Genomic DNA, 26,466 nt, shown 5'->3' with positions numbered 1-26,466 from the left:
CAAATAAGTGCATTTCCTAAATTGCAGAACTATTTCCTTTGAGACATTGTTGTCGACAAGGATTTGATTACATTTCCTTAACTTCTACTCCAGTAGATTTGTGACAATCACTTGTCAAGAGTGCACATTGAGCCACTATTTTTTGAGTGGTCGTGACACCACATATATTACACGTCCCTAACTTTGCTTCACTTCCGCAGGTCACTGCTGTCAGTCTGTACAGTAACAGTTAAGAGCCCTTTTAGTGATGAGCTCTGCTGTGCCAAAAGTAATCACCGTCAGTGCTCTTTAAGAGATTTAGGCATTGGAATACAATGTTAAACATTTCACAATATACATCATGATGAAATGTGCACACTTAATGAGCTACATAAGCAGAGTTTGTGAATATTATTATCCCTATAGGGTTGGTATTCTGCAAACTAATTACACAGATTGGGTTTAGTGGAGAAATGAGCTGAAGGTTAACATTAGAAGTAAACCTACAGATACACTGTAGGTCAGAGTACATTAGGTTTTACTAACAAGTCACAGAAAAGTGCTGTATCGTCTCGGAGCCAGATCTGCAGGAGAGGAGCGAGCTTGCTTAATGTAAGCAACAAAACTAGTCAGATTGCTCCGTCTCCTGCTTTTAGGGAAGCGCAAGCGTTAATTCGGTGAATATAGAATTGAAATATTCTCACCTCCCATCTCTGCTTCACATCTCTCTGTCCGTCTCACTCACACACACACACACACACACACACACACACACTCGCACACACAAACATCATCACAAACACCACACACTGCATTGCACAGTCGACTCAACCACATGTCGCCACTTCTCTCAAGTCCTTACAAATTGACGTTAACGTGCCACAAATAACACACAATCACAATTATAAAAATGAGGACAAGTAGGATTACATTTTAAATATCACTAGAGTTAAATGTAAGGTGCAGGATCGATTATAAATGCTGTATAACGTTACCTAACTATAGCAGGTGAGCTAACAGGATTTGGTTATTGGCAATGCCGCCGTATACATGTATATGCTCAAAGACAAATCAGCATTTGGTTATTGCTGGGTAGGAACCAGAACCTCTCGCTACATCTTGGCAGAAAACAGCAAATAAAACCTTTTTTTCCAACGTGGTTCTCACTCGACTGATGAGCCCCCGGAAGAGTGAAAATTTAGGGAAAGTCTTCCACCCACTTTTTAAAAGATGCTACAATCAATGCATTGTGCAAGGTTCTGGAAAAAATGTGGTGTCGGAAAATCCCAAATGAAACCAGGACAGTTATGAAACGAGGAGAAAGAAGAGTGATGACGACACGTCCTACTGGACACTGAGGTTATCTATTGTATTAAAGAGAGTAAAAAATAATTATTTATTATTGTGGTGTGTGTACGTGTGTTTTTATGAGGCCTCTGTGTGGCCTCCAATCCGTTTCTCCCCTCTGTGTCACGGAGGTGCATCTTTCTCCCGCAGCACGAGTCGTCTTAAAAGCTCAGAGAAAGAAAAAAAAAACGGTAAAAACAAAAAGGTAACAAAGTGCTTTCGATGCAAGAGAGATTTGTTAGTTGCTGGAGTTCATCCTACCGGCAGAGAACAGGGGAGGCGGTGGGCGTAAATGAGGGACGGGAGGAAGCCCGCCCATGGGGTGCAGCAGGGGGAGGGACAGTTGGGTGCCGTGGAGGGGGTGGGGGCTAGAGGCAGCAGGGGGCGTGGTCACAGACGTGGCGGGAAGCACCGTCCCCAGCTGGCTCTGACCGGACGAGTCCACAGCGGGCGACACCAGGGGGTGGTCGAGCCCGATGGGGCCGTTTCCGTCGGCGACCATGGGGTTGCTGACGCGGAAGCATTTCTCCCTGTGGGCCTTGAGCATGTTGGAGAAGCGGAAGCGCTGGCCGCACACCTCGCAGGGGTACGGCTTCTCTCCGGTGTGCGTGCGGCGGTGGCGCTTCATGTTGGGCCGGCTGGTGAAGCTCTTCCCACAGATCTCACAGATGTACGGCTTCTCTCCTGCAGAATGTGGGACACAACGGGCTTTAAAACACAACTTCCACACACATTTTCAACATTTAGCATAACAATTTAGAATTATCAATACGACACAAAGACAGGAAGTAACTCACCAGTGTGTGTCTTCATGTGCTCATCGAAGTACTGTTTCATGTTGAAGTCCTTTCCGCACCACTGGCACATGAACTGCTTATGTCCGATGTGGATGCTCATGTGGGAGCGCAGCTGGTACTTGTACTGGAAGCGTTCGCTACAGTTCTGGAACACAGTGAAGAGTTTGCTAAAGTTTATAGTAAAAAGATTACATTTGCTGAATTTGATTGAGGCAAAAACGCTGAGGAACTATCAGATGTCATTCAGAAATGTGAGAAATGGGACGAATTTTAGTCTTAGGTTTGAGAAAGTGTTCCTGTAACATACACTGAGACATTATTTGGTCTTGAACCTTTTCTATGGCTATTACACATTTTGAGTTATATCCCACTTATAAATCCAGAAATATCTCTCCTTCGATTTTTCTCAAAAAACGCTCAATTGACTTCAGACTTGGAGGATGTGTCGCGAGTAGCAAAGGAAGTGCAGAGTTCACTCTGAGGACTTTTTGGATAAAGACCCTCGTAACGAAGACTCTTCATTTTAACTGAAACTGCTTTTGCTGAGGCTGACATCAAACCAATATCTCAGAATGTTCTTTTGTTGCCCAGAGTTCAAATTCTGGAAGACGGTTGAGTCTTACTGCTCCAAGATCGTAAAAATGCCTTGCTCACCTGTTTCACTCATTATAAATGACTTGAGAATGTTGTGCCTAACTTTAATTAAACCACTTGCACTATTAGTGGGGCTTACAGCAGTAAAAATAAATTGGTAACCAATTGCTGGAAGCCTCCAAACTCCCTCTCTTTTCATCCTTGAGTTCTGACGTATTTTGAACACGCAAAGACAAATTGTGCGTGAATTCAAATTTCATGAGCATTCAAACTATTCCGAAAACACTTGCTCACACCACACAAGAATTCCAAAGCCTTTGATTCAAAGGAGTGGATCGACATTTTCAGAAAAAAAAATACTTTCTTGCTTAGAGTTGGATGAAAAGATTAATACCACTCGGATGTCTTTATGGTGAATATGAAAATACAGCCATTAGCCAGTTGGCACCTTGTTCACGGTTGGACACAGCCTGGATAGTGGTGTTCCTCTGTTTACAGCCTTAATGCTAAGCTACGCTAACAAAACAATGTCTAACTATTCTTTTAAGACGTTAGGTCATTCTGCCAATTGTTTTCATGTGGTGTGAAGCGAAGATTCCAAACACAAGCACTAATAGACCAATCAATATCCCCAGTAAAACTGCCTAATGAGCCTGCCTATATGTAAAGAGAGCCAATACCATTTTTTAATGATCATATTCTTCTTTCGTGTGAAACCGCACATCTGGATCTCGTCCCCTTACCAGAACCCTTAACCTTAACACAAGTGTTTTACAAGCGAAGGCCACAGAGACTCATAAAATGCAAATAACATCCCGAGACACCAATCATTTTACAAATAACAGGTTTTTAAGCTGGCCGCAGGTGATCGGGTTTGGAAGAAAAGTCTTGGTGTGAGTGAAGTGGCGAGCGGTGCAGCGTATAGGAGGAGCTCAAACCTCACACTTGAAGGGTTTCTCTCCCGAGTGCTGCAGAGAGTGAACCTTCAGGGACATGCTGCGCTTGAACGACTTGCCGCACGTCTCGCAGGTGAACGGCATGTCCTTCGTGTGGGCTACACAACACACAAACACATACACAAAAAAAAAACAGTGATTGGTATCTAACATAGAGCCACTCAACATCAATTGGGAGCAGAAAGACAAATAAGCAAAGGCTTCCCTAGATTAGCTCTTTTAAAAAAACAACACTGGTTTGGCATAGGCTATTTACAATGGTTAGTCCTCTAGTAAATAAACTCTTTCTGCATTTTCCACATTGATCTCTCATCAGTTCTTCAGTAGGTATAATAAATAAGTCTCAGTGACATCCAGTACTTTATTCTAACCCTTTCTTAGCTGGAGAAATATGAAAGTACACAAATGTTGAGGTGAACCCACAGAGGGAAATAAGATGCTTATCTCCCCAAAAATGTAGGAGAGGAAAGCAACACCCAACAAACAAAGCCTGCCCAACAATCAGTGGGATTTTGAAAAGGAAACCTGAAGTAACCCGCGGGAACAGAGTGACCGAGCAGGATCAGCGATTTTACTGCCGCTTACCGACCATGTGCTTCCTGACATGAGCCATGGTGTAAAACTTCTTCTCACAGATCTCGCAGGAGAACTTCTTCTCGGCGTAGCCATGGACGATCTTGTTGTGCTCGTGTAATGACCACAGCTTCTTGAAGGCCTTGCCACATGTTACACACTTTAAAAAGGAGAGAGGGCAAAACAGAGTTAGTGCTGGAGCTGTTTGTGTAAGTGATATGAAGAGAGTCATTATCTGGAACAGTCAAATACAATCTAGGTTTGCGTGTGTGTGTGTGTGCTTTCCACAGATACTTGAGCATGCACTGTACCAAAGAAGCTATTAGAGTCAGTAGATTAAAGCAGAAAATGGTCTTCAAAACCACAGCAGGAGTCCAGCTGCTCACTGCAGAGGAGTAATGGTAGAGGAGCTGAGACATCAGAATGTATTATTACTAAGTGATTGTATACAGTAAATCAAATCAGATTAAAAGTAACAAACAACTCTTTCAAAAACGAGCATAGCAGTGATGGCGACATAATTAACACAGGTGTTTGTTAACAAATGATATTAACATACCCAGCTATACTATTAAAGGCTTATTGATTTATTTATTTATGCTAAACCTGAGAAACGTGTGAGGAAATGGACGGATTCCTCTGTCTATATACTCTGTGTTCACATCCATATTTATGCTCGTCTTCTGAAAGCTTGAGGATACGGATGAAACAGACGAAACAGAGCAGCACCACTGGAAATCGTTGCCTAACAACATGCCAACGTAAAGGAAGCATGTCATCCTTTCTGTACGGAAAGGCTGCATAAATGAGGCTTAAGACTCTTTGCTGCATGTACAGGTTTCATCTCTGTCTCGCATAATGGTCTCGTAAAAACTACATGTAAAGCGGTGCTATTAATCCAGCAACCACTACAATCATGTTTGGTCTTGAATTTGCATTAATCACAAATAAATTCCATTATCAAAACACTGCCTTAACTTGGGTGTATGTTGAAGCCATTGGGCCATGAAATCAAAATATCATTTTGATGATTTCCTTCCAAAACATGCACATTTTCCCAGCTCGGAGCAGTGACAGCAGAGTTCACTCTCTATAGCTGCAGTCAGACCCAACAAGCTCCACCAATCAGCAGAGTCAGACCGCCTGTGTGCTGCCTGAGGGGAAAAGCTAAGGCTAGGAAATAGTAAGGAAACAAAAATTGGAACCTTAAAAGCACAGTCACGCCAGAAAGTGGCACAGGAAAATTCGTCTTCAATAAATATTTGGTGACAGGGACGAAGCCGTGGCAGGACAGTCTCCCAGAGCTTCTTCTCATTTACTCTGTTCTCTGTACTCTGTCAGGACCGCACATCATTTCAGTCAATACATAGTTTTATTGACTGAGCGGTTTAGTAATACACAGTTTGTTCACGAAGAAGCATCTGTATAATTGACTTCCTTGTAATTTTCCCTGCATATTATGTTTCTTTTGTGGATGAGTTCATTCTCAGACCGATGGATTAATAGAGATGGTGCAGCTCAGCTAATTAGCTACATTAGCATCCCTCTGGCTTTACACTTACTATTGAAATGGCTTGATATTAGTCAGTTGGGCTGATTTACATCAACAAGCAATCCAGTCAACTGGTAAAGCAGCACTATGTTACCTTTACTGAGCAACAGTGCCCCCTGTGGTGATTAATATCAATCCGGTGAGTACGTAGTACCACTCACTGAACTAAAACACACCTGAACAGTGGATATTACCCATGATCCCCTGCTTCCTGACCCAAAAGATCTGAAGCTGTAACAAATAATCCAAATATTAAATTAAGTTTCCTTGCTGAACACTGGAGATAAACGTTTGTTTTCAATGATTCCTGTGTGTTTTTAACTCATCTCCAGTTTAGCATTACTCTAAAACCTGCAGGACCGGATTCTATATGCAGTCAGGGTTAGAAGTGGAAAAGTAAACTGCGCCTTTCTCCGTATTCCAAGTCAGTGAACCATCAAACCAATTTTGATGGTTCACCGACTTCAAGGTAAATAAAAAAAGTTGTATAGCATTGCCTTAAAGCTGCAGTGGAACTCATCTTGTCAGATTCCTACCTGGATGCTCTTCTCGCAGTCGGTCTGCTGGTGCAGCAGCAGCTCGCTCTCCAGCAGGAAGCGTTTCCCGCAGTTGTTGCAGATCTGCATGCGGTTGTGAGTGACGTTCATATGTTTCTCCAGATACCAGCGGTTGTTGAAGATGCGGGGGCATTTCTTACACGGGAAATGCTGCTTCTCCTCCAGCCTCACCTTCTGACCCAGGCCCTCTGCATCCAGACTCCTCTTCCCACCCGGCCGCTGGTTGGCGAGTGTAGCCTCTGCCAGCGTGTGCCGCATGGAGGTCGTGGTTCCCGCCATGGCCAAGGCTCTGATGCCCCGTCGAGGTCGATCCATTATGGACGTCTGCTCCAAGCCTGGAATGTTTAGGGTGTTCTCCTCCTCCTCTTCATCCTCCTCTTCATCTTCCTCCTCGCTGCTCTGCCCCAGTAGGTCTCCCCTCTGCAGGTCGTCCTCATCTTCCTCAATTGCATCATTCTCCAGCTCGTTCTCTTCGTCATCGTCCGAATCTCTCTCGTTGTCACGGCAACGGGCAAACATGATGGCTGTCTCGGTGGCGGATGTTGACTTGCCCTCCGATCCCTTTGACACATTGAGGGTCTGGTTGTTGAGGTTCACTTCAACAATGATCTGATCCCTGTTGAAGGAGGAGTGGCTGTCGGCTGACTTGGACTCCTCGCCGTTGCTTTCCAATTTGCAAAGAGCACCTGAGCCGGCCCCGCCCCCTTTCCCCTCCTCTTTCTGGTAGTACTGCTTCTGCTGAGAGGGCGTCTTTCCCGCCTCCTCCACCCGCACGGAGAACGGGCTGCTGCCCTCCCTCGTGTACACCCTGCCCAGCTCCGACTCCTGTTTGATCTCCCGGTACAGCTGGCTGGCGGTAATCGCCACCGCTGGGTCACCGCTGCCAAGCCTTTCCTGATTTGCCATATCTGTGCAGGTGGTTCTCAGCGAGTGGCTGCTGATGAGGTCGCGACAGGAGGCGGCGATGTCGCTCATCTGAAGCAGGGTGGCAGCGTTCAGCACGTCCCGGACCGTGCGGCTGCTCACCAGCAGCTTGGAGGTGTAAATGAAGTTGAGTATCTGCTGCAGGCCCTGCGAGGTCAGGGCGTCCAGCGACAGGTCCACCCGCCGCAGCTGCTTGCTTTGGGCGAAGAGGGAGTGGAAGAAAGGGCTGTAGGCCGCCAGCACGCCCTTGTGGGCCGGGAAGGTGCTGCGCTGCCGGACCAGAACGATGTCGACGTCGCACAGGTCAGGCTGGAAGAGGCGCTGCTCGTTCAGCCTGTCCATCAAACAGGTGAAGTGCAGAGCTACATCCTCCACTAGAGAGAACTCAGCAGAGGGGAAGTCTGTGGTCTTCTCCACTATGAGCTGAACGAGAAAAACATGGAGGGAGAAGGAAAGAGACAAGAGTTAAATACAAACGACTTGACATGAAATTGTAGATTTAAGCCAACGTGTATGAAAAGAAAAACACAGTTGGGACATTCCAACACCCATTAACTCCACGCCAAGCCACACTGCGGATTTGCCTTGCTGCAGGAAGCCGTTGTATTTTTAACCCCTCCACTTGTACAGATTGGACGTGAACCAGATGCAAAGGTTCACTACGGTTTTATTCACGTACGTGTGATCATATGATCGTCTACAGTCCCACATCAAATCCATTTGATAAGGTTTTGGCGAAGCAATAACGAACCACAGCTCTACTGGATCTCTCCAAATTCTAAATCCGAATCAGTGTAACATTTCATCCCCAGAAAAGGGTGTAAGAATGTTTGAAGAACATTGTAGACATGGGTCATTGGGTTTTTATGATATTTTCTCTGCAATATTATTTGTGTTTTTGTGCGTTTTCTTTTTGGACTGTGTGTATTTGCATAAGAGCCTCTCACGGGAGGTTTGCTGCAAATGCTCTGAGTTTAGAAAAGCTGTAAATTGTTTATCACTTTAAAAATAAACACTAAAATACCCACAACCGTTATGTGATTGCCTTTAGTGAAATGTTCCTGCTCAGAATGAATAGTTATTCATAATAATTCCGTCACATATCATTGTCTAAATTCTGCAATAATGACATTTGTCGTTAAAATCGAAACATAACCGCTGTTGAAATTAATTCTAAATAATTAGATCCTGCAGCACTTATTGCTTTTTGGGCTCATTGTCAGTTTCAGTTTGATTCAGCGGACGCATGCTGCAGAATACGAGTCAAAAATCAAAAGGTGTAACACTCAGCGCTTTGTGCAAGGTCTTAAACTTCCCAAGGTGGGTTTATTTTAGCACAGGAAGGGCAGGGTTTCGATCCAGACGGGATGTGAGCAGGGACAGAGCAGCTAACAGAGCAAACACACACACACACACACACACACACACACACACACGCACAACAAACACAAACACAGTGTCTGGTCTCTGCAGGGACTGACTGGTCGCAGCATTGATATTCATTGCCATCTCCCTCCCATTAGCCGGCTCTCTCAGCACACCCACTCGCTGCACTGTCCCCGAGGAGCGGCGAATTATGCACAAGACAAAACACGTCCAGAGAAATAATTAGGGAAACCATGCCGAATAAATAACTAACCCTCTGAACAATTAATGGAATGTATCAATCTGGGCGTCTCTCGGAGGCAGAATAAGACAAGTATTGATACGAGGCAGGTTTTGGTTAATATGCTGCCGCGGATGATGGAGACGTGAACCCTAATTACATTTGTATGGCTGTTAGTTTTCACTGTTTATTAAACATACAATAGGAGAAAAGGCCAAGTAATCAAATTAATAATTTATGGCGTTTATACAGTACACTGTGGAGTCCAAATGACAATGGATCACACGACAAACACGGCTAATTGTCCTTTAAATAATAAAAAAAAAGAATCTTTGCCTTTCCCTGCTGCCTAACGTGATTTCTTTTTGAGATCACTGAGAATGACTTTTCATTGTTCAGGCTTGGAAAATGGATTTGCATTTGGGCCCTAACCTTGAAAATCTGGCCTGTTTGAAGAAAGAATTCAATTATGGAGTGTTAGATTTATTCATAGTTTTGAGCTTCTAAATTGGACTCTGAACTGGAGATGAGTGGAGATCGTGTTATCTGTCTCCGTGCCAGGCTACAGACATCGCCCAAGGGCAAAATGCTGCAGCCTTAATCAGATCAAGTGTAAGTTGCAGACTGGAAGTTATGCTCCTTTAGCGATAACGATCTGCTGCTTCTTCTTCTGGGGTTCAAATAGGACGACGCAGCCAAAGATGATGATTTTCAACGGGAAGAGCGTCAGCATATTCCCAACATCAACAGTTTGGGGTCAAAATCTAGGGAATACCCACAGTTTACTCTAAAGATTTCAGTTTTAGTTTGTGTTCATTTCAACAAAACTGTGGGATCGCATTGATCCACTTACACTTATTATTCCTCTACCTCCTCAGGATTTTAATGCCTGGACTGCCATTAATCTGATCCCAGGGATTTAAAATGCAAAATAATGATGTTTGCCATATGCAACTATAAAACAGGAACACAAATTAGCTCCCAAATGACTGTGTCTGTGTGGCATTGAACGTTTGGCTCAAAGACAATTTCATTTGCAGTTAGAAACAGTTTTATTCTGGTATCAAACAAAGAATAATTTAAGCAAACAAGTGTGTTTTTGTCATCTACATAAATACAAATTAATGATCTCTCCTTCTCACAGATTTATTAATTTGCCCTCTATAAAACAAACACATCTTAACAACTCTTTTTTGATATGCAATCGTGCACTACAAGACTAACGCTCCTCCTTATTTCCATATCTTCTGCATGAATCCTCATCTTGGGATGTGGTGTCAAGGTTTTGCTGGAACATATAGCTTTGTGTCTTTGTGACATAATGTACTTAATTATTATTTTCTACATGGTTTTTATTTTAAAACTAGCCAAATGGAACCTTTTAAACGTCAGCTAGAGTTCAAAGGAGATAAATGAAGGAATGTGCTATATTATATGTAGATAACTAGCCTGGATATGAACGTGGCCATCTTGGATCGCATTTGGAGCCAGAGCCTGTTTAATGGCAATTGGGGGATGGAGCCGAAGTTGGAAGGTCCTGCCAGTAAATTCCCTTAACCAATCATGAGTCAGTCTCAGCATCAGATAACCACATAGACTGGAAAAATCTATCAAAAATGACATGTTGTCCATCTTTATATACAGTCTATGGTGCATGTATACATTTACCTGTATACTGCTGAATGACGTTTCCATCAGTGGACGATTGTTGCATTAGTCATCTCAACAGATGCTTTAAATCTCTTTAATCCAATAAGAAACAGATTCAATCAGCCTGCAGCTACGTGTCTGTCACAATGTGCCAAAAAGATGAAGCCATCTTGTCCCATTTCATCACTTACAGTAGCCAATCAAAGTGAGTGAGTACTTACTTTGGATCTAAACACAACATTCTCTCTCTCTCTCTCTCTCTCTCTCGCTCGTTCCCTCTTTTTCTCTCGCTCTCTCTCTCTTTCTCTCTCTGTCTGCACTTTCCTTGGAAATGTCAGGGCAAGAGCTTGTTTGCTGTCATTAGACCGAGCGTCACCTTTAACCAGCCTCTCAGTCAGATGTCTCCCAATACATTATTCATATTTGGCCTGATCCGTGACAAACATGCGGCGGGGGGATTAATGATGCACCCGACGAGAGGTGTCATTTAAACGGGCTTCAATCAAAGCTCTGCACGCCCTTTCCACGCAGATCATTTCATCATCTGCCAAACACAACAATGGGGGGGGGGGATCCTCTTGCACTGCGGCGGCCTCAGAGGACCCGTTTCACAAGACAACTGTCAAGGTTGCTTTAATCCAATAGAAGCGTTATTTGTTATACTCAGGAGATTGTTCTTTGCCCTTTATGTGATTTAGAAAAAAACATAATTGTCCCTATAGCTGCAGCATTTTCTGCTACGGCATTTTAGTCCATAGGAGAAAATCGTGACTCTTTTCACTGCGGTGTTTAAACTCTACACTGCCTTGTCTAAATGTAACAGTTGAGTTAAAGGTTATTCTGCCCCACAGAAAACACTGCTCCTGAAACACCTAGTCAGTAATCCGGTCGATACCTCTGCACCATGTGACATCACTATACCCCTCATTTGCATAATGTGCACCTAGCAGCTAGTCTGGTACGACACCTAATAAAGGCAGAGCAGGAGAGGAGGCTGATATTTCCTACTTACGCTCAATGTTACAGATACTTTAATGGACAGAGCTTTTCTATCCGTTTGTGAAAGTCTTCTGAAAGGTCACATTTACAGAAGAAACAGATGCATCTCTTTTCATATGTAAAAGGCAGCATAAAAAGCCTTTAGCTGAAATTTTTTATTAACACCACTTGGCCTGATGGAGGCTTTGTCATTAAATATCAAACATAGAATTTCTAAAATGCAATGATTTCTTTAAAAACAAATCCATTCATTTTTTGATTGGTTGCATTTTAGGAAACAAGGTATCTTAAAGTAAGACCTGAAATCTGCCCATATTTTGATGCACTTGTGGAAGATGGTTGAGTATTTAAAAACATTTACCTCATCGACCTCACGGCGAAGCTCTAATTAAAATGCAAAGATACAATCTCAGAAACTACTTCAGTACTAATCCAGTTTTGATGGAGCTGTGATGGATGATGCACAAGATTACTGCCTCGGCCCGAGAGAAGCCGACATCAATCATAGGAGGAAAAAAAGAAAATCGCTAATTATTGTTGTTATCGTCGGCGATGGTCAGACTCTGAGGTGCGAGTCGAGCTCACGGCCGACGTGTCAGTCAGAGCTGGTGATTAAAAACGAGTGAGTTGTGTGAGTTAAAGTGTTGAATCCTCACCCGGCTCGGCCATGTTAGAGCCGGTGTTATGCACTTGGCAGTGGCCCCGACTGGAGGTGAGCCAGAATGAGTTGAGTGTGAAAATGAAAACCCTCTCTCTCATTTGAGTGTCCCTGGTGAGTGTGCCCTTTCTCTCCCACACCTATGCACTTGAGGATCCACATAGATTTACTGTTCTGTAAAGTCTGCACCTCCATCAGACTGTGGACGTGCTGCGACCTCCACCGAGCTGCCATTTTAAACATTCCTCTCTCTCTGGTCGCTGTGACGCTGGACACTGATCTGACAGCGAGGCCTCCTGCAAGGGCAGCACGTGTAAATCTCAGACTTGAAAACTGAACAATGACTTATCTGTCGTCGTTACCTCCTCCATGGAAGTTTTGTTTTCACTTGGTTTGTTTCGTTGGTTACCTGGAATACGACAAAGCTACACAAACTAACTAAACGACTACTCTGCCGCTCTTGCTTGCTTGCTGACCAGTGCACAGACTGAGCCATTAGCGGGGGGGGCCAATGTCAGAGCACAGCAAAGAGTCATGGACACATCAATAGTCCGAGGGAGGGCAGGTTGTACTCTGGCAGGAGGGAGTCCCAGGGGGAGAACACTGAGAGGGGGGGGCGGGTTACAGCTTTCCCTCCGTCTGCAGACTGCTCGACTGAACTCAGTGTCCTCTTACATCACCTTCTTCCTCTTTGCAAAGTGACATACATGTAGCTACAGCTGAATACAGGCAATATTAATTCCATTATACCCAATTGTTTATCATGAACCTTCACATTCAAATTTGAAGTGCAAGTTCAGTGGCTCATTAGATTAGATTCAACTTTGTCATTTGCACAGTACAAGTACATATGCAACGAAATGCAGTTTAGCGTCTAACCAGAAGTGCAAAAAAAGGCAGTATAAGTGCAGAGTATTGTGCATATTAAAGTGAAAAATGTAATAAATAAGATCTGTACAGTAGAAATATATGTGGTATATTACAGTATTAACAGGAATTGTAAGATATACGGACGATGAATACACTAGGAGCAGGATAAAAATAAATATATATAAATATGAATACACTATAGGCGGGATAATACAGTAATAAAAAACGAAGTAACAGTCAGTGCAATGTACGAATGTTCAAATGTTCAGTGGTTGGAGGAGGGGGTGTGACAGTCCAAGCCAGGGTGGACTGTCATATTAAAGTGAATAGTAGCTCAGACCAATCAATGTCCTGTATGGGAGCCACTGGCATATACATGTGTGTCTTAGATATTGCCACACAGACGAATGAGCATCACTGTTCATCAACATTGGCGAATCCTGTGGCCTCAGCACTGGAGTGTTTTACCACTGTCCGATTTCTCGATTGGTTGGTTTGCGTGTCAGCAGGGTAACACAAGGTAACAGACAAAAGGGGCGGATCCAGGAATTGTCTTTCACTGTCTTTTTTACATTTTCACCAATTTCCCAAGGGGAGTATTTTAAGGATCTTGATGAAAACAGTTCAGGCACATTTAAGGGACTCGTATCTGTGAGTGTCTGCGGTTCACTGGCTGCCATTCTAGTTGCTTAATTGCTTGGATGATCAACAGAAGTGTAATCTATTAAATATTATGTTCCCAGCATCTCAAATGTGACGATTTACTTTTCCTTCCTGCTCTTACAATATCTCAAACTGAACATATTTAGGTTTTAAACTGTTGTTCAGACCAAACAACACTATTAGAAGATGTCACTGTGCATGATGGACTTTTCCCCGTCTATTTTAGAGACTATTTAAGTGAAGCAAAGGCAAATTGATCCATAACAGAAATACACATTATTTTCTGCACTTATTCTGACAATAGAGTTGAATTACTGTTCAGCTAATAATTCCCCCCCCCCCCCCATCTCAATACAACAATGTAGTGCAAAGCAATTTTTCAGCTCAGTCTGATTTCCCCAAATCTCATTCAGGCCACAAAACACTCGTGAAATGATTTTACAAACAAATGCAACTTGCTACCAGCGAAATGTCAAACTGTTAAAAGAACCAATAATTGGAATTGACCATCAGGAACAAAAACAGATTCACCCTACCATTCACAGGCAGGAAGACAGCAATCCCATGAGCTCTTGCCCAGAACCTATTGTCACCCAGCAGGGAGTTGGGACCATCGGGGGGCCTTTGCCACTTCCGCTCCCCCCCACAGGGCGCTTCAACCTACAGCACCGAGCACGCCCAGCAGCCCTCTTCACAGCCAGCCCCCCCGCTCAGGGGCCCGGAGTAGGGCTCGACGTGACTGACACCCGGAGGAAGGCGAGTGGGCACCGTGTCAGGGCTCATCTCACTCACTGGTATGAAGATATATACACACACACACACACACACACATATCCCTGAGTCATCATCAGCGCAGACGAGAGCGGAGCATGACAGGCCCGAATACAAACTCTGCACAAAGAGATCGCACAGTTACAGCAGTAACTGGCCTCGCAGTAACGACACGGTGCTTTTACATGGTGGGAAATGGATCAGCTCACGCGTAAACACAAGCAAACGGAAAGGGACAAGGGCATGTCATTCCTCGCAGAGTCTAATCAGGCCGCCATTAAAAAGTCATCAGGGTAATGAGTGACACTGTGTCCTCTGTGTGCTCACCAGACCTTCCCTGCTGCCGACGCCAAACAACAGACAGGTTTAGTCCCAGAGATGCTAAGCCGGAGTGAATACTGATTCTGTGGGTGGCACGTGTTGCATGGCCGAGTAGTCTGGGTCTTATAGGGTCTGGGATACAGACTGGACAAGACAAAGCAATCTGTCTTGTTGTCTCCTTGCTTTCAGTGTCTAGTCATGGGTGGATTATTGAACGGGCCGACTGGGCGCCGTGAGACCTCGGGCCAACCCTCTGTAAACTGTTTTTGTTGGACACGGAAATCAAAAAAAACGCGGACAGATGCAAACCAACTTTGAAGAAACGCAAATCAAGTCCTAAAAAGGCGAAAGAGAATGAAAAGACAACAATACAAGAACATAACCAGACACGAATTAACTTCATAGAAATGCAAAACAACACAAAGAGATGCAAATTAAACTAAAAGACACAGAACGACCACAAAGACAAACAATACGACTACGTAGGGATGCAAAATGATGACAAGAAAAATACCCAAATTAAACAAAACAAAAAAAAAGAATCAACAATAGATACGCAAAATGACCACAAAAGACACAACACAACCACAATGCGACATCATCATTTGTAATTGTTTTGTGTCTCTTTCAGTGTCGAGTCATGTGTGGATTATGGAACGGGCCGACTGGTCAACTTGAGACCTCGAGCCAGAGAGACAAACCCTCTGTCAACATTTTGTTGGACACGGAAATCAAACAACCACAAACGGATGCAAAACAATTTTGAAAAGATGCAAAACAAGTCCAAAGAAAAGCAAAACAATAACAAAAGGGACGCAAATTGACCACAGAGACACAGAGAGACTGCAAGGATCACGTAGAGGTGCAAAATGTCAACAAAAGGACAAAAGATATAATATAATACCGATACACAACAGAGAAGCAAAAGACCCACAAAACACACATCACAACCAGAACCAGGAAACATTATTGTCTGGGTGTTGCTGGTGTAGCACGGCTGCTGGACCTTCCACATATCTGCACCCAGCTCTCCTTTGTCTCATAATCGGTCCATGAGTCTAGTGGAAGATTTCGCCTGTGTCTGCAGTCTGCGCTCCCTGCTATTCTCTCCAAATCCAATCAGCACAGAGACCCAGCACTGACCTTGAGGTAGGAGAAGCATATACAGTAGCAGATGCACATCCGCCCACGTGCCTGCAACCCTGAACTGAGCACCTATGCGTGCACACCTGCATCATAATCCTGCAATTTGTGCCCAGATCAGTGAAGATATAAAGACATGTGGTGTGAGCGATGACGCCTCTGCTGATAAAGCGTGAAAAAGAGGCGTTTGAATGACTGGACTCACATCATCCTGTTTTCAATCATGCTGCTCATGCACAGGCGAGCCAGACTGGTAAGAGCACAAGTGACAAGGTCTCGCATTTAACAAGCCCTGCAGTGATCATTACAGCACTATGATAAAAAATGCTAATAAAAATCAATGTCCAATGACCAAAGGGGGAGCCACAGCGGCGGATGGCATCACACTCACTGCCGAGGTCACACACAGCACCGTCACATGCACAGCCACATTATGGTGGAGTTTAATACTCACCGGCGTGCCGCTATTTATTGGATAATAACGGTATTAAGGCTGATAGCTACACCTTGTGATATTAGGCGATGGGATTATATAATCCAGTAAACAAGCGGCGCGTGTGATGCAGATTGGTGGAAAAACACGACGTAATAAATCATCAAACAGCTGCCCTGTGAAAGACTCCTGGAAATCCTGAATTCAAAAAAGGTCGACGGGTTCACGGATTATCCCAAACATACAAAGTCAAGCTCGGTTATAAAAGCAACACATACATTGTGCTTCCTTTAAAGCTCTGAAGACTGCAATCCTGCTGGTTTGATTAAACAGACATGTCCATATGCTGAAGACAGGCATACCTCTCTCAGATTATTGGTCCGGTTGTACTGAATATAAGATCAAATAGATCTTCTTTCAAATTCAAATTCAAATTCTTTCAGGTATGAAATAAATAAAAACATCTAGGCATATTCGATAACCTCTGAGGAGTGCTCATACTCTGTGGATGAATCTAAAACTATTCTGATAATTCATCTGTAAGCACTGTAGCCTCACAGAAAGAGGGTTCCCATTTCGAATCCCATTTTGTCCGGGGTCTTTGTGTGGAGGCTGCATGTTCTCCTTGTGTCTTTGTGACATTTCCCACAGTTTCCTCCATAGTCCATAATCATGCAGATTGGGGACAGGTTTATTGGAAACTCTAAGTTGACCGTAGGTGTGAATGGTTGTTTGCCTCTGTCTCTGTCTGCATGTGATACGCTGGCATCCTGTACATGGTGTCCCCTGCCTCTCACTCAATGTCAGCTGGGAATCCATCCCCCCTTTGACCCTCAAAGGATAAGTGGTGTAGAAAATGGATGGATAGATCAAGGAAATGAACACAAAATTTTCCAAATAGAGTTTGAAAGATACAACTGACCAACACTGGGAAATGTTTGACCTGTTGGTCAGACATCACCACACCAGAACGTCACTATTGGACCATTATGCAAATATCTGGATTATGTTTAAAATCTGCACTTGGCGTCTACAGTGCGGCCAAAGATAAGAAAAGTTCACAGTGATAAAAATGTTGGGCCAATCAAAAAATAATTACTTCAATTATTATTAACACTCAAATAAATCAAGTTGACAATTGTGTTACATTAGTCGTAAAACACAAACAGTGGATGGGATTGCAGGTTAAATGTACAGCAGAAGAATTTTAGATTTTCACTGCTGGCTGCGATAAAAAAAAAGACAACATTATCAGTATTAGAGCTGCTCTAATCCTGGTCATCTAATCCCCCCTAAACACTTGAAACTTCCCCATGTCCTCATCCACCAGTTTGGAGCTGCCCAGCCTTGCCCTGGTGGAGCTCCACCAGCTTTCACCATTAGATTTAAATACACTTCCATCTATATGTTAATGCAACCACAGGTGACAAGCCAATCTACAACTGATACGCATTTACCCAAGCATGAAATTGGGATGCACAAACAAAAATAAGGATGACAACATAGCCTGAGCAGCATCTTGCCAACGCATTGTACATTAAAATTTGACAGCGTGAGCAGGATTGCTTCGGCCGGCCCCAATCTGCAAACTCTGTTCCGTCGACTTTCCCTTTGGAACAGACTGAACGGCTGTTTTATCGCCGAGGTGAAGCCGAAGACAGCGTTTTATGCAAGTGTGTGCTGGACACTCAGAAGTCCCGTTGAAAGAAGACATCAACTGCCGCTCGTCTGGAGTCGAGGTGACGAGCGGTTGGATAATGAAAGGAGCTGCCTGGAGGCGGGTGTGGGGGAGGTGGGGGGGAGTAGGACGAGGTTAGAGCGTCCGCACTGAAGCTCTGCCAGGAAGTTTGTGTCTGGGCCAATGAGTTGGGGGAGGAAGCGCTGAGTCAGGAAGCCTGGCCAAGAGAGGGGCCCGCGGTGCTGGCATCTCCTCCACACAACACACACACACAAACACACACACTCGTTACAACGCCTCACACACCACCGCTCGGCTGGAGTCATAACACACTGTTCCCAAGCCGGCGCTGCACACGCATGTAGGCAGTGTGGGTGCACACAAGCTCACCTGCTGCGCACGGCTTCATCGGCACACACAGGCGGACGTCGTGCCAAATACCTGTGGCCCAACAGAGGGCGGACGGTGGAACGGACGCAGATATTTCTATTTGTAAAACGCAGTTAAACAACAACAAAAACTCAGCTAAATGATCAAATCTCAGAGATACACGGCACGGAGGGCAGAGGATGAAGCTCCGAGTTGTGCTATTAAAGACAAAAGATGGTTCTGATGTGCAGCAGCGAGCAGGTGCAGACATACCCGAGGGCTACTACACTGTGATATCTTCATTATCCCTTTCATAGCATGACACAAAGAGAGAAGAGGCTGACACAAGTCTCTAGAGAGCTCCTTATCAGAGGAATCTCTGCTGTGGCAACTCTCTTTCTGCGTGTGTGTCTGTGTGTGTGTGTGTGTGTCTGTGTGTGTGGCAGCAGTTGATATGTTTGATGAGAAGGTCAGAGAGGACAAAGATGAAAAGAGGTAGAGGAGGACCGCGGCTTTCTATAGGCGCAGCCAATCAATGGATGGAGGTGAAATGTGGAATACGAGCTTAAAAAGGAAGAGTTTGGAGTTTTAAGGAAAATGTTTACCTGCTTTCGGATACATGAGAAGATGGAAACCACTGTGATGTTTGCACAGTGTATATATATGAAGCCACAGCCAGCAGCTTGTTAGCTTAGCTTAGCACAAACACTGTCTACAGGGGGAAAAGGCTAGCTTGGTCTGAAGAAACAAGAGTCTTTATTGTCATAGCAGACAACAGTAAAATCGATGTATCTACATTCTTTAAGCTAAGTGGATGCTACCATTGAATTAATACAAGATTGGTTTGAGGTGGATAAGCAATATAAAATAATTTGAAAATAGATTTGTGGTGGACGGAGCCTTCTGTCAGGAGTCTACATACATTTTTTCGTATTTGATGGCACATCTTCTAAAACTTAGACGGAAAGAGTGGAGCAGTACCACCAGAAATCATGAGGGGGCGTTGTAGCCAATAGTTCAAATGAGATGAACCTAGGACACAACAAAGGTGGAACGTTTTGAGGAGAGACATTGCGAGTTGGTAAGAAACATTATCACAGCTTCCTCCACCGTCAACGAGCTTTCACACACATCTTTTTGTAAGTAAAGGCTCAATAAATTAGCTTTAAAAGAGACAGGAAGTTAAAAAATGCAGACGGGTGATTATTAACTTCATTCCAGCATTAAAACCAAAACATTAATGCGTGTGACTAAACGTCAAACAAACATTTGTGGTAACTATCAGATCAACGGTCTCTACATTCCTTCTTGGCTATTCTCTGGAAAACAGCATGAAAACTCATCCCCATCTGCTTTAAAGCTCCTCCTAAGTCTCTCTCTCTCTCTCTTTCTTTCTCTGGCCTGAATTCAACTAGAAGCTATAAGAACTCTTTAGACAGGGCCCTTTTTTTATACTCTCTTAATATCCTTAAATTCCTGACAATGAAAGGCTAATAGAAGTCCTCATATCAAGCCGTACGGAGAGAAGAATCTGTTTGGCCTCTTTGATAATGGAGTTCAAAGTCTTCTTTTTTTTTTAAAGTGCCATCGTTCTCCCCGGATGAAGAGAGCCAGATGCTGGCTGGCACAGCTCAGAACCCAAACAATACAAAGATTTATTTTGAAGAGCACAAAAAACAATCACTTCAAACTAACTTCTGCCATTTGAAAATAACAACAAAAGAAAACCTTACATAAGCCCAGCGAGTTTGACCTTGCTGTCTGCGGCCTTGTTCGCCCGTTCTTAATCTCGGGGGCATAAATTAGCAGCACCTACAGTACGGAGTGAGTTTCCAAGGAGAGCCGCCTCCAACCAGGGGCCGGAGATGTCTGCCGGAGTTTGTTGCCGAGGCTCAGGAATGGCTGCACTTGTCACAAGGACTAAAGACGGTTTCCTTGCTTAACACCCAGAGACAGTGAAGCCTCGAAGTCAAGGGTGGGCAGGAATGCCCTGAATAGACAGTTACGTAAAACTCACTCACAGCACCCTGCGAGGAAAGAGACGAGTCGGGACCACGGAATTAAACTGTTAAAAAAAGCCTGACATGTAAACTATAAACATCTTCAGCAGGCATGAAACTAAGAAGGGTTGATTTTCACAAATCCAACAAATTAGGAGACAAGTAAAATCTTTTCATTATCAAGGTGGATTATGGATTTTGAGACAATGGGCCCCTCACCCGTCCAACACAACAGATGTAATATTATTGTTGTTGTAGTTTTGAGCCTTTTGTGTCAAATCCTCCTCATGTTGTGGTGCTTTGTGGTTGTTTTGATTCTCTTTGTACCTATTTTGCATCCATTTGTAGTTTTTTTAAACTAGTTTTGGTCCTTGCGCATTTCTTTTTACGCACTTTACTCATTGTGTGTCTCTTTGTTGTTGTTTTGCTTCTCTTTGCACTTATTCTGCATCCATTTGTAAATTAAACCGTTAAAAAAAGCCTGACATGTAAACTATAAACATCTTCAGCAAGCATGGAACTGAGGCGGATTTATTTTCACAAATCCAACCAATTAGGAGACATGTACAATCTTTTCATTATCAAGGTGGATTATGGATTTTGAGACAATGGGCCTCTCACCCGTCCAACACAACAGATGCAATATTATTGTTGTTGTAGTTTTGAGCCTTTTAAATAATTTTGTGTCAAGTCCTCCTCATGTTGTGGTGCTTTGTGGTTGTTTTGATTCTCTCTGTACTTATTCTACGTCCATTTGTAGTTTTTTTTAAACTAGTTTTGGTCCTTGTGCATTTCTTTTTACGCACACTTTACTCATTGTGTGTCTTTTTGTTGTTGTTTTACTTCTCTCTGCACTTATTCTGCATCCATCTGTAAATTACACTGTTAAAAAAAGCCTGACATGTAAACTATAAACATCTTCATCAGGCATGGAGATGAGGCGGATTTATTTTCACAAATCCAACCAATTAGGAGACAAGTACAATCTTTTCATTATCAAGGTGGATTATGGATTTTGAGACAATGGGCCTCTCACCCGTCCAACACAACAGATGTAATATTATTGTTGTTGTACTTTTGAGCCTTTTAAATCATTTTGTGTCAAGTCCTCCTCATGTTGTGGTGCTTTGTGGTTGTTTTGATTCTCTCTGTACTTATTCTGCGTCCATTTGTAGTTTTTTTTAAACTCGTTTTGGTCCTTGCACATTTCTTTTTACGCACTTAACTCATTGTGTGTCTCTTTTTTTCGACGAGTCGGGACCACGGAATTAAACTGTTAAAAAAAGCCTGACATGTAAACTATACACATCTTCAGCAGGCATGGAGATGGAGGTGAGGCGGATTTATTTTCACAAATCCAATCAATTAGGAGACAAGTACAATCTTTTCATTATCAAGGTGGATTATTGATTTTGAGACAATGGGCGCCTCACCCGTCCAACACAACAGATGTAATATTATTGTTGTTGTACTTTTGAGCCTCTTAAATAATTTTGTGTCAAGTCCTCCTCATGTTGTGGTGCTTTGTGGTTGCTTTGTTTCTCTCTGTACTTATTCTGTGTCCATTTGTAGTTTTTTTAAACTCGTTTTGCTCCTTGCACATTTCTTTTTACGCACTTTACTCATTGTGTGTCTCTTTGTTGTTGTTTTGCTTCTCTTTGCACTTATTCTGCCTCCATTTGTAGTTTTTCACCATCTCGTTTGGGTCATTTCTAGTCATTTAATGAGTCATTTCATATCGAGGTTCCCATCCAGGTGCCTTCTGACCTGTTGAGGCCTGAGTCCTGTGGTCTCCGCTCAGTAATCAATCCAAGAACATGAGAATTTAAAAGGGGATCGATAAATTCAGACTATTGATCAAAACAAAATTACCTAGGGCTAATCCGCTTTCGATGTCAAGTAATTGCAGAAATTATCTGGGGCATGTCCACCAAACCAGTCACAAAGATACTATCTCGGATGGCAGGCACAGGGCACAGTTTGTACTCAGTTTATCGCGGCTTATGCTCTCATGCTCTCACCCAAAATAAATAAATAAAAGCAGATAGAAATAAAAAGGGAAGGAAAACACAGCAATAACAAAACCCTCTCGCTCCCACCAGAAGCCACCCAGCGAGCACCGGGGCTAACCCCGCTGACCTGACCCAGATATTAACCCAAGCCTCCAGATGTGAACACGCGCTGGGATTACTCCACCACTGCATCAGGCTCCACATGCTTTCCTAATGAGGCATCCTAACATGACCCTGGAGACAGAGCCGACTGTCTGCCTCTATTCCCATAACGCTGTCTGTCTGTCTGCACTCCTTCATGTGTGCTGCTGGAGGGATTAACACATCACGGAGGAAGGACGGATGCATCAAGGAGAAGTGGAGGAAACATGTGCAGAGAGAAACTGAAAATCAAACACTGGGCATTAAGATACATTTATTAAGATGCATTTATTTGTCCCAAACACATGCACAGACATGCACACTCATGCAAGGAGGGAAATTTAACCTCTGCTTTTAACCCATCTGGTGCAGGACACGTGTACGGCCCCCGGGGAGCAGATGTTGGGAGTAAGGTGCCTTGCTCAGGGGCACTAGACAGGGTAGGGAGAATCCTCTTGGATTTTTGGACAGATCAGGTTCGTCTTTTTGTCAGAGACGAACCAGAGACCTTTTCTGCCCATAGTCCAAGTTTCTGCCACTAGTCCACCGCCTCTCATTGGAATATTAGAATGAAACATGTTCTACTTGGATTTCACACACATCAAAATGAGCATGTGCATTTTACTGGCATGTCTGCAGCCTCAGCCCAAACCTGGTGTCTCATGTCCCTGTGGGAGCATTCCACCTGGATGCTGAAGTGAAGTTCCACAGGCAGAGGGACATGTCCTCCTCCTGTCCACCCACACCGAGCAGACCCTGGGACCAATGCATGCATGTCAAAGCCTCACCAACTCAGGGAGGAAGCAGGGAGCAGTTTCTTCATGTGCACCAGTCACGACCTGAAAGGGTTTTCTCTTTTTTCTCTTTTTCCTGATATGAAAGGAATTTAACTCCTTCTCTGCTCCTCCAGCTCTCCTCCATTTCCAACTTGTGCTGCAAGTTGCAAACTTCAGCGCACAGCGGTGACAGCCCGGGCACAAGTTGGATGGGCCTGCTGAGCAGCTCACATTTTGCAAGGGATCAAGAAGGGACACACGCACACGCACACGCACACACAAGCACACACACACAGAGGAAAAAAATAAACAAAAATGCAGCGCCGCTCCGGAGCCTACCATTTTGATCCAGCGGTCCGAGGCTCAGCGGAGTCCAACAACAACTCCTCTCGCTGCAGCTTCTCCTCCGCCATGAAAATCGCCGTGGAATTGTCACATTTCTCCGGTATGTCTCTGGATCTCCTGTCTGCCCCCCCCACCCCCCCCGGAGCCTCCACACAGACAAGAAATGCAGAGGCTGCTCGTGGAAGGAGGAACTGGTGATTGGAGCTCGGGGATCATATGGGCTCTTTTTTTATTTTGTCAGACGCTTTTAAAGGGACACGGTGCTCGTTTCATCGTGGAGTCAGGAGGAGGAGCAGGAGGAGGAGGAGCAGGAGGAGCAGGAGGAGTCAGGAGGAGGGGGAGGAGGAGGAGGAGCAGGAGGGGCAGGTGGAGCAGGAGTAGGGGGAGGAGGAGCAGGGGGAGGAGCAGGAGGAGCAGCAGGAGGAGGAGCAGGAGGAGTCAGGAGGAAGAGCAGGAGGGGCAGGTGGAGCAGGAGCAGGGGGAGGGGGAGGAGGAGCAGGAGCAGGGGGAGGAGGAGAAGGAGGAGGAGGAGCAGGAGGAGGAGGAGGGGGAGCGGGAGGGGCAGGTGTAGCAGGAGCAGGGGGAGGAGGAGCAGGAGGAGGAGCAGGTGGAGCAGGAGCAGGAGGAGCAGCAGGAGCAGGAGGAGGAGCAAGAGGAGCAAGAGGAGCAGGAGGAGCAGGAGGAGCAGGAAGAGGAGCAGGAGGGGCAGAAGGAGCAGGAAGAGGAGCAGGAGGGGCAGGTGGAGCAGGAGGAGCAGGAGGAGGAGCAAGAGGAGGAGGAGGAGCAGGGGGAGGAGCAGGAGCAGGGGGAGGAGGAGGAGCAGGAGGAGGAGGAGCAGGGCGAGGAGGAGGAGGAGCAGGAGGGGCAGGTGGAGCAGGAGCAGGGGGAGGAGGAGCAGGAGGAGCAGGAGGGGCAGGTGGAGCAGGGGGAGGAGGAGCAGCAGGAGAAGCAGCAGGAGCAGGAGGAGGAGCAAGAGGAGCAAGAGGAGCAGGAGGAGCAGGAGGAGCAGGGGGAGGAGGAGCAGAAGGAGCAGGAGCAGCAGGAGGAGCAGCAGGAGCAGGAGGAGGAGCAAGAGGAGCAGGAGGAGGAGGAGCAGGGCGAGGAGCAGGAGGAGCAGGAGAAGGAGGAGCAAGAGGAGCAGGAGGAGCAGGAAGAGTAGGAGGAACCGGGGAGGACATGCGGACATATGGCTCAAACCCCGGTGCGCCTCCTGCGCGCTCCGTGCCCGCCGGGTGACGTCACTCGGGCAGACAGATGAGGAGGTCATGGAGTTCAGTCTTTTCCCAGGAGGCACAAATCACATCCATCAGACCTTCTGACCACATGTGTGTGTTTTCATGATCTCCATAGAATGAAAAATGTGAATTAAAAAACAAGTTTTACTCCAATAGAATAAAACTATTCCTCTTTCTACCAGGGCCTGATTATGCTATTATGGGGACCAGGGGCCCCCTACAAGACACAGGGGCCGTGCCACCATAGCCAAGTTCATGCTTCTACACTGTACCCTGAGGTGCACCTCCCCAAAAATGTATCCATGAGTCGAGGTGGCCAGATGTCCGCAACCACTGTGATTGGTCCACCAGGGAACGAATGCTAAAGTTGCTGTTCTTTAAGAAAGAGTAACTTCTCTTCAACATGTTTCAGCTCCAACTCCAACACGATCCACTCGCCATTGTCATGAACACCAGAGAAGTCATACATAAGCCAACCAGAAACCGGAAGACAATCATCACCAATTACGTCTCAGCGACGCGACTTGGCTGTCACAATTCCATGGCTTCAAATCGGTAATGATGGCAAAAAGTAAAGGCGAAAACATCAGAAGAATTTATTTTAAATCTTTAGTTCTCACCTGAACATTAATTCAAGATTTTTAATACGTTTTTGTCCAAGCTTTGTTGCTAGGCGACAGCTGTAAGGGCGGGGCAAGCTGGTGACGTAATAGGAAGACCAGACTGTCTCATTTCAGTTCAGCCGAAACCAATTAATCAATATCTATTAATCTGATCAATAGGCTACTTTATCAATTTATTGTTGGGCTGTTTTTAGGCGACGCCTTCAAATGTTCAATACTTAATACAAGACAATACTTAGCAAAATTACGACACACTGGTAAATGCAGTAAATGTTGGACATCTCAGCTTGATATATAACTTAAAAGGAATCAGTTATGAAAACAGTGATAGTGATGCCTTATGAATTTTCTAATGAATATTTACTGCTATAAATGCCATTAGAGAACCAGGAGCCTCCAGACTCCCAGAGGGCTCGGTCCCACTCTTCCCGTTTGGCAATTCAGCCGCAGGCCTCCGAAGCCCCGCCGCCATCGCTCACTCCTGAGCAGACGATGTGGAGAAGAAGTCGATACACTCATAACAAGGTGGGGGAAGGAATTGATCGCAACCTGAAGGAGGTCTCATTTATCACTTCACATCCAGGACTGAGCTGCAACATCAGTGTGGATACATGTGGCTGAGAGAAGCTGTCAAACCAATAGGATTAAAATATGGAAATACATTCAGTATTTGGTGGTTTCTAATGATTAAAAGTTTGTAGAGGAGCAAAACAATTCAATCGTATGGTTTAGAGATAGTTAGAAAAATTAGACTTTTAGACAATTAAATGTTTTTCAGATTTAGTGGTGTTTGCAGCCATCAGATGGCGATCAAGATGCTTTGGCCTCAGTTTTGGAGATGTGTCATGTCGTCCATCTTTATATACAGTCTATGGCGTATACAGATAAATTGAA

At 44.7% G+C, this 26,466-nt stretch overlaps 1 protein-coding gene across 1 annotated transcript; it reads right to left on the bottom strand.

The window, feature by feature from the left end:
- Window positions 1–739: 739 nt before the first annotated feature.
- Window positions 740–23,791, bottom strand: zbtb47b (zinc finger and BTB domain containing 47b). Its single transcript, XM_061094066.1, has 6 exons — window positions 23,709–23,791; window positions 6,335–7,702; window positions 4,259–4,406; window positions 3,656–3,771; window positions 2,124–2,268; window positions 740–2,010 (listed from the first exon to the last, which is right to left on the bottom strand). Exons 1-6 carry the CDS (start codon window positions 23,709–23,711, stop codon window positions 1,565–1,567), a joined length of 2,226 nt encoding a protein of 741 aa, XP_060950049.1. The 5' UTR covers window positions 23,712–23,791; the 3' UTR covers window positions 740–1,564.
- Between the last annotated feature and the right edge of the window lie 2,675 nt (window positions 23,792–26,466).

Source organism: Limanda limanda, chromosome 20 (assembly GCF_963576545.1).
Source record: "Limanda limanda chromosome 20, fLimLim1.1, whole genome shotgun sequence".
NCBI classification, from domain to species: Eukaryota; Metazoa; Chordata; class Actinopteri; order Pleuronectiformes; family Pleuronectidae; genus Limanda; species Limanda limanda.
Note: the sequence above shows the minus strand (reverse complement) of the source record. Positions and strands in the feature narration are given on the sequence as shown.

Excerpts from the sequence above, each read along its gene's own strand:
- zbtb47b (XM_061094066.1), bottom strand. Across the intron at positions 4,407-6,334 it reads ACTGCGAGAAGAGCATCCAG|TGTGTAACATGTGGCAAGGC; the intron begins GTAGGAATCTGA and ends TCCTTTTTAAAG. Across the intron at positions 2,269-3,655 it reads AGAAACCCTTCAAGTGTGAG|AACTGTAGCGAACGCTTCCA; the intron begins GTTTGAGCTCCT and ends ACTGTGTTCCAG.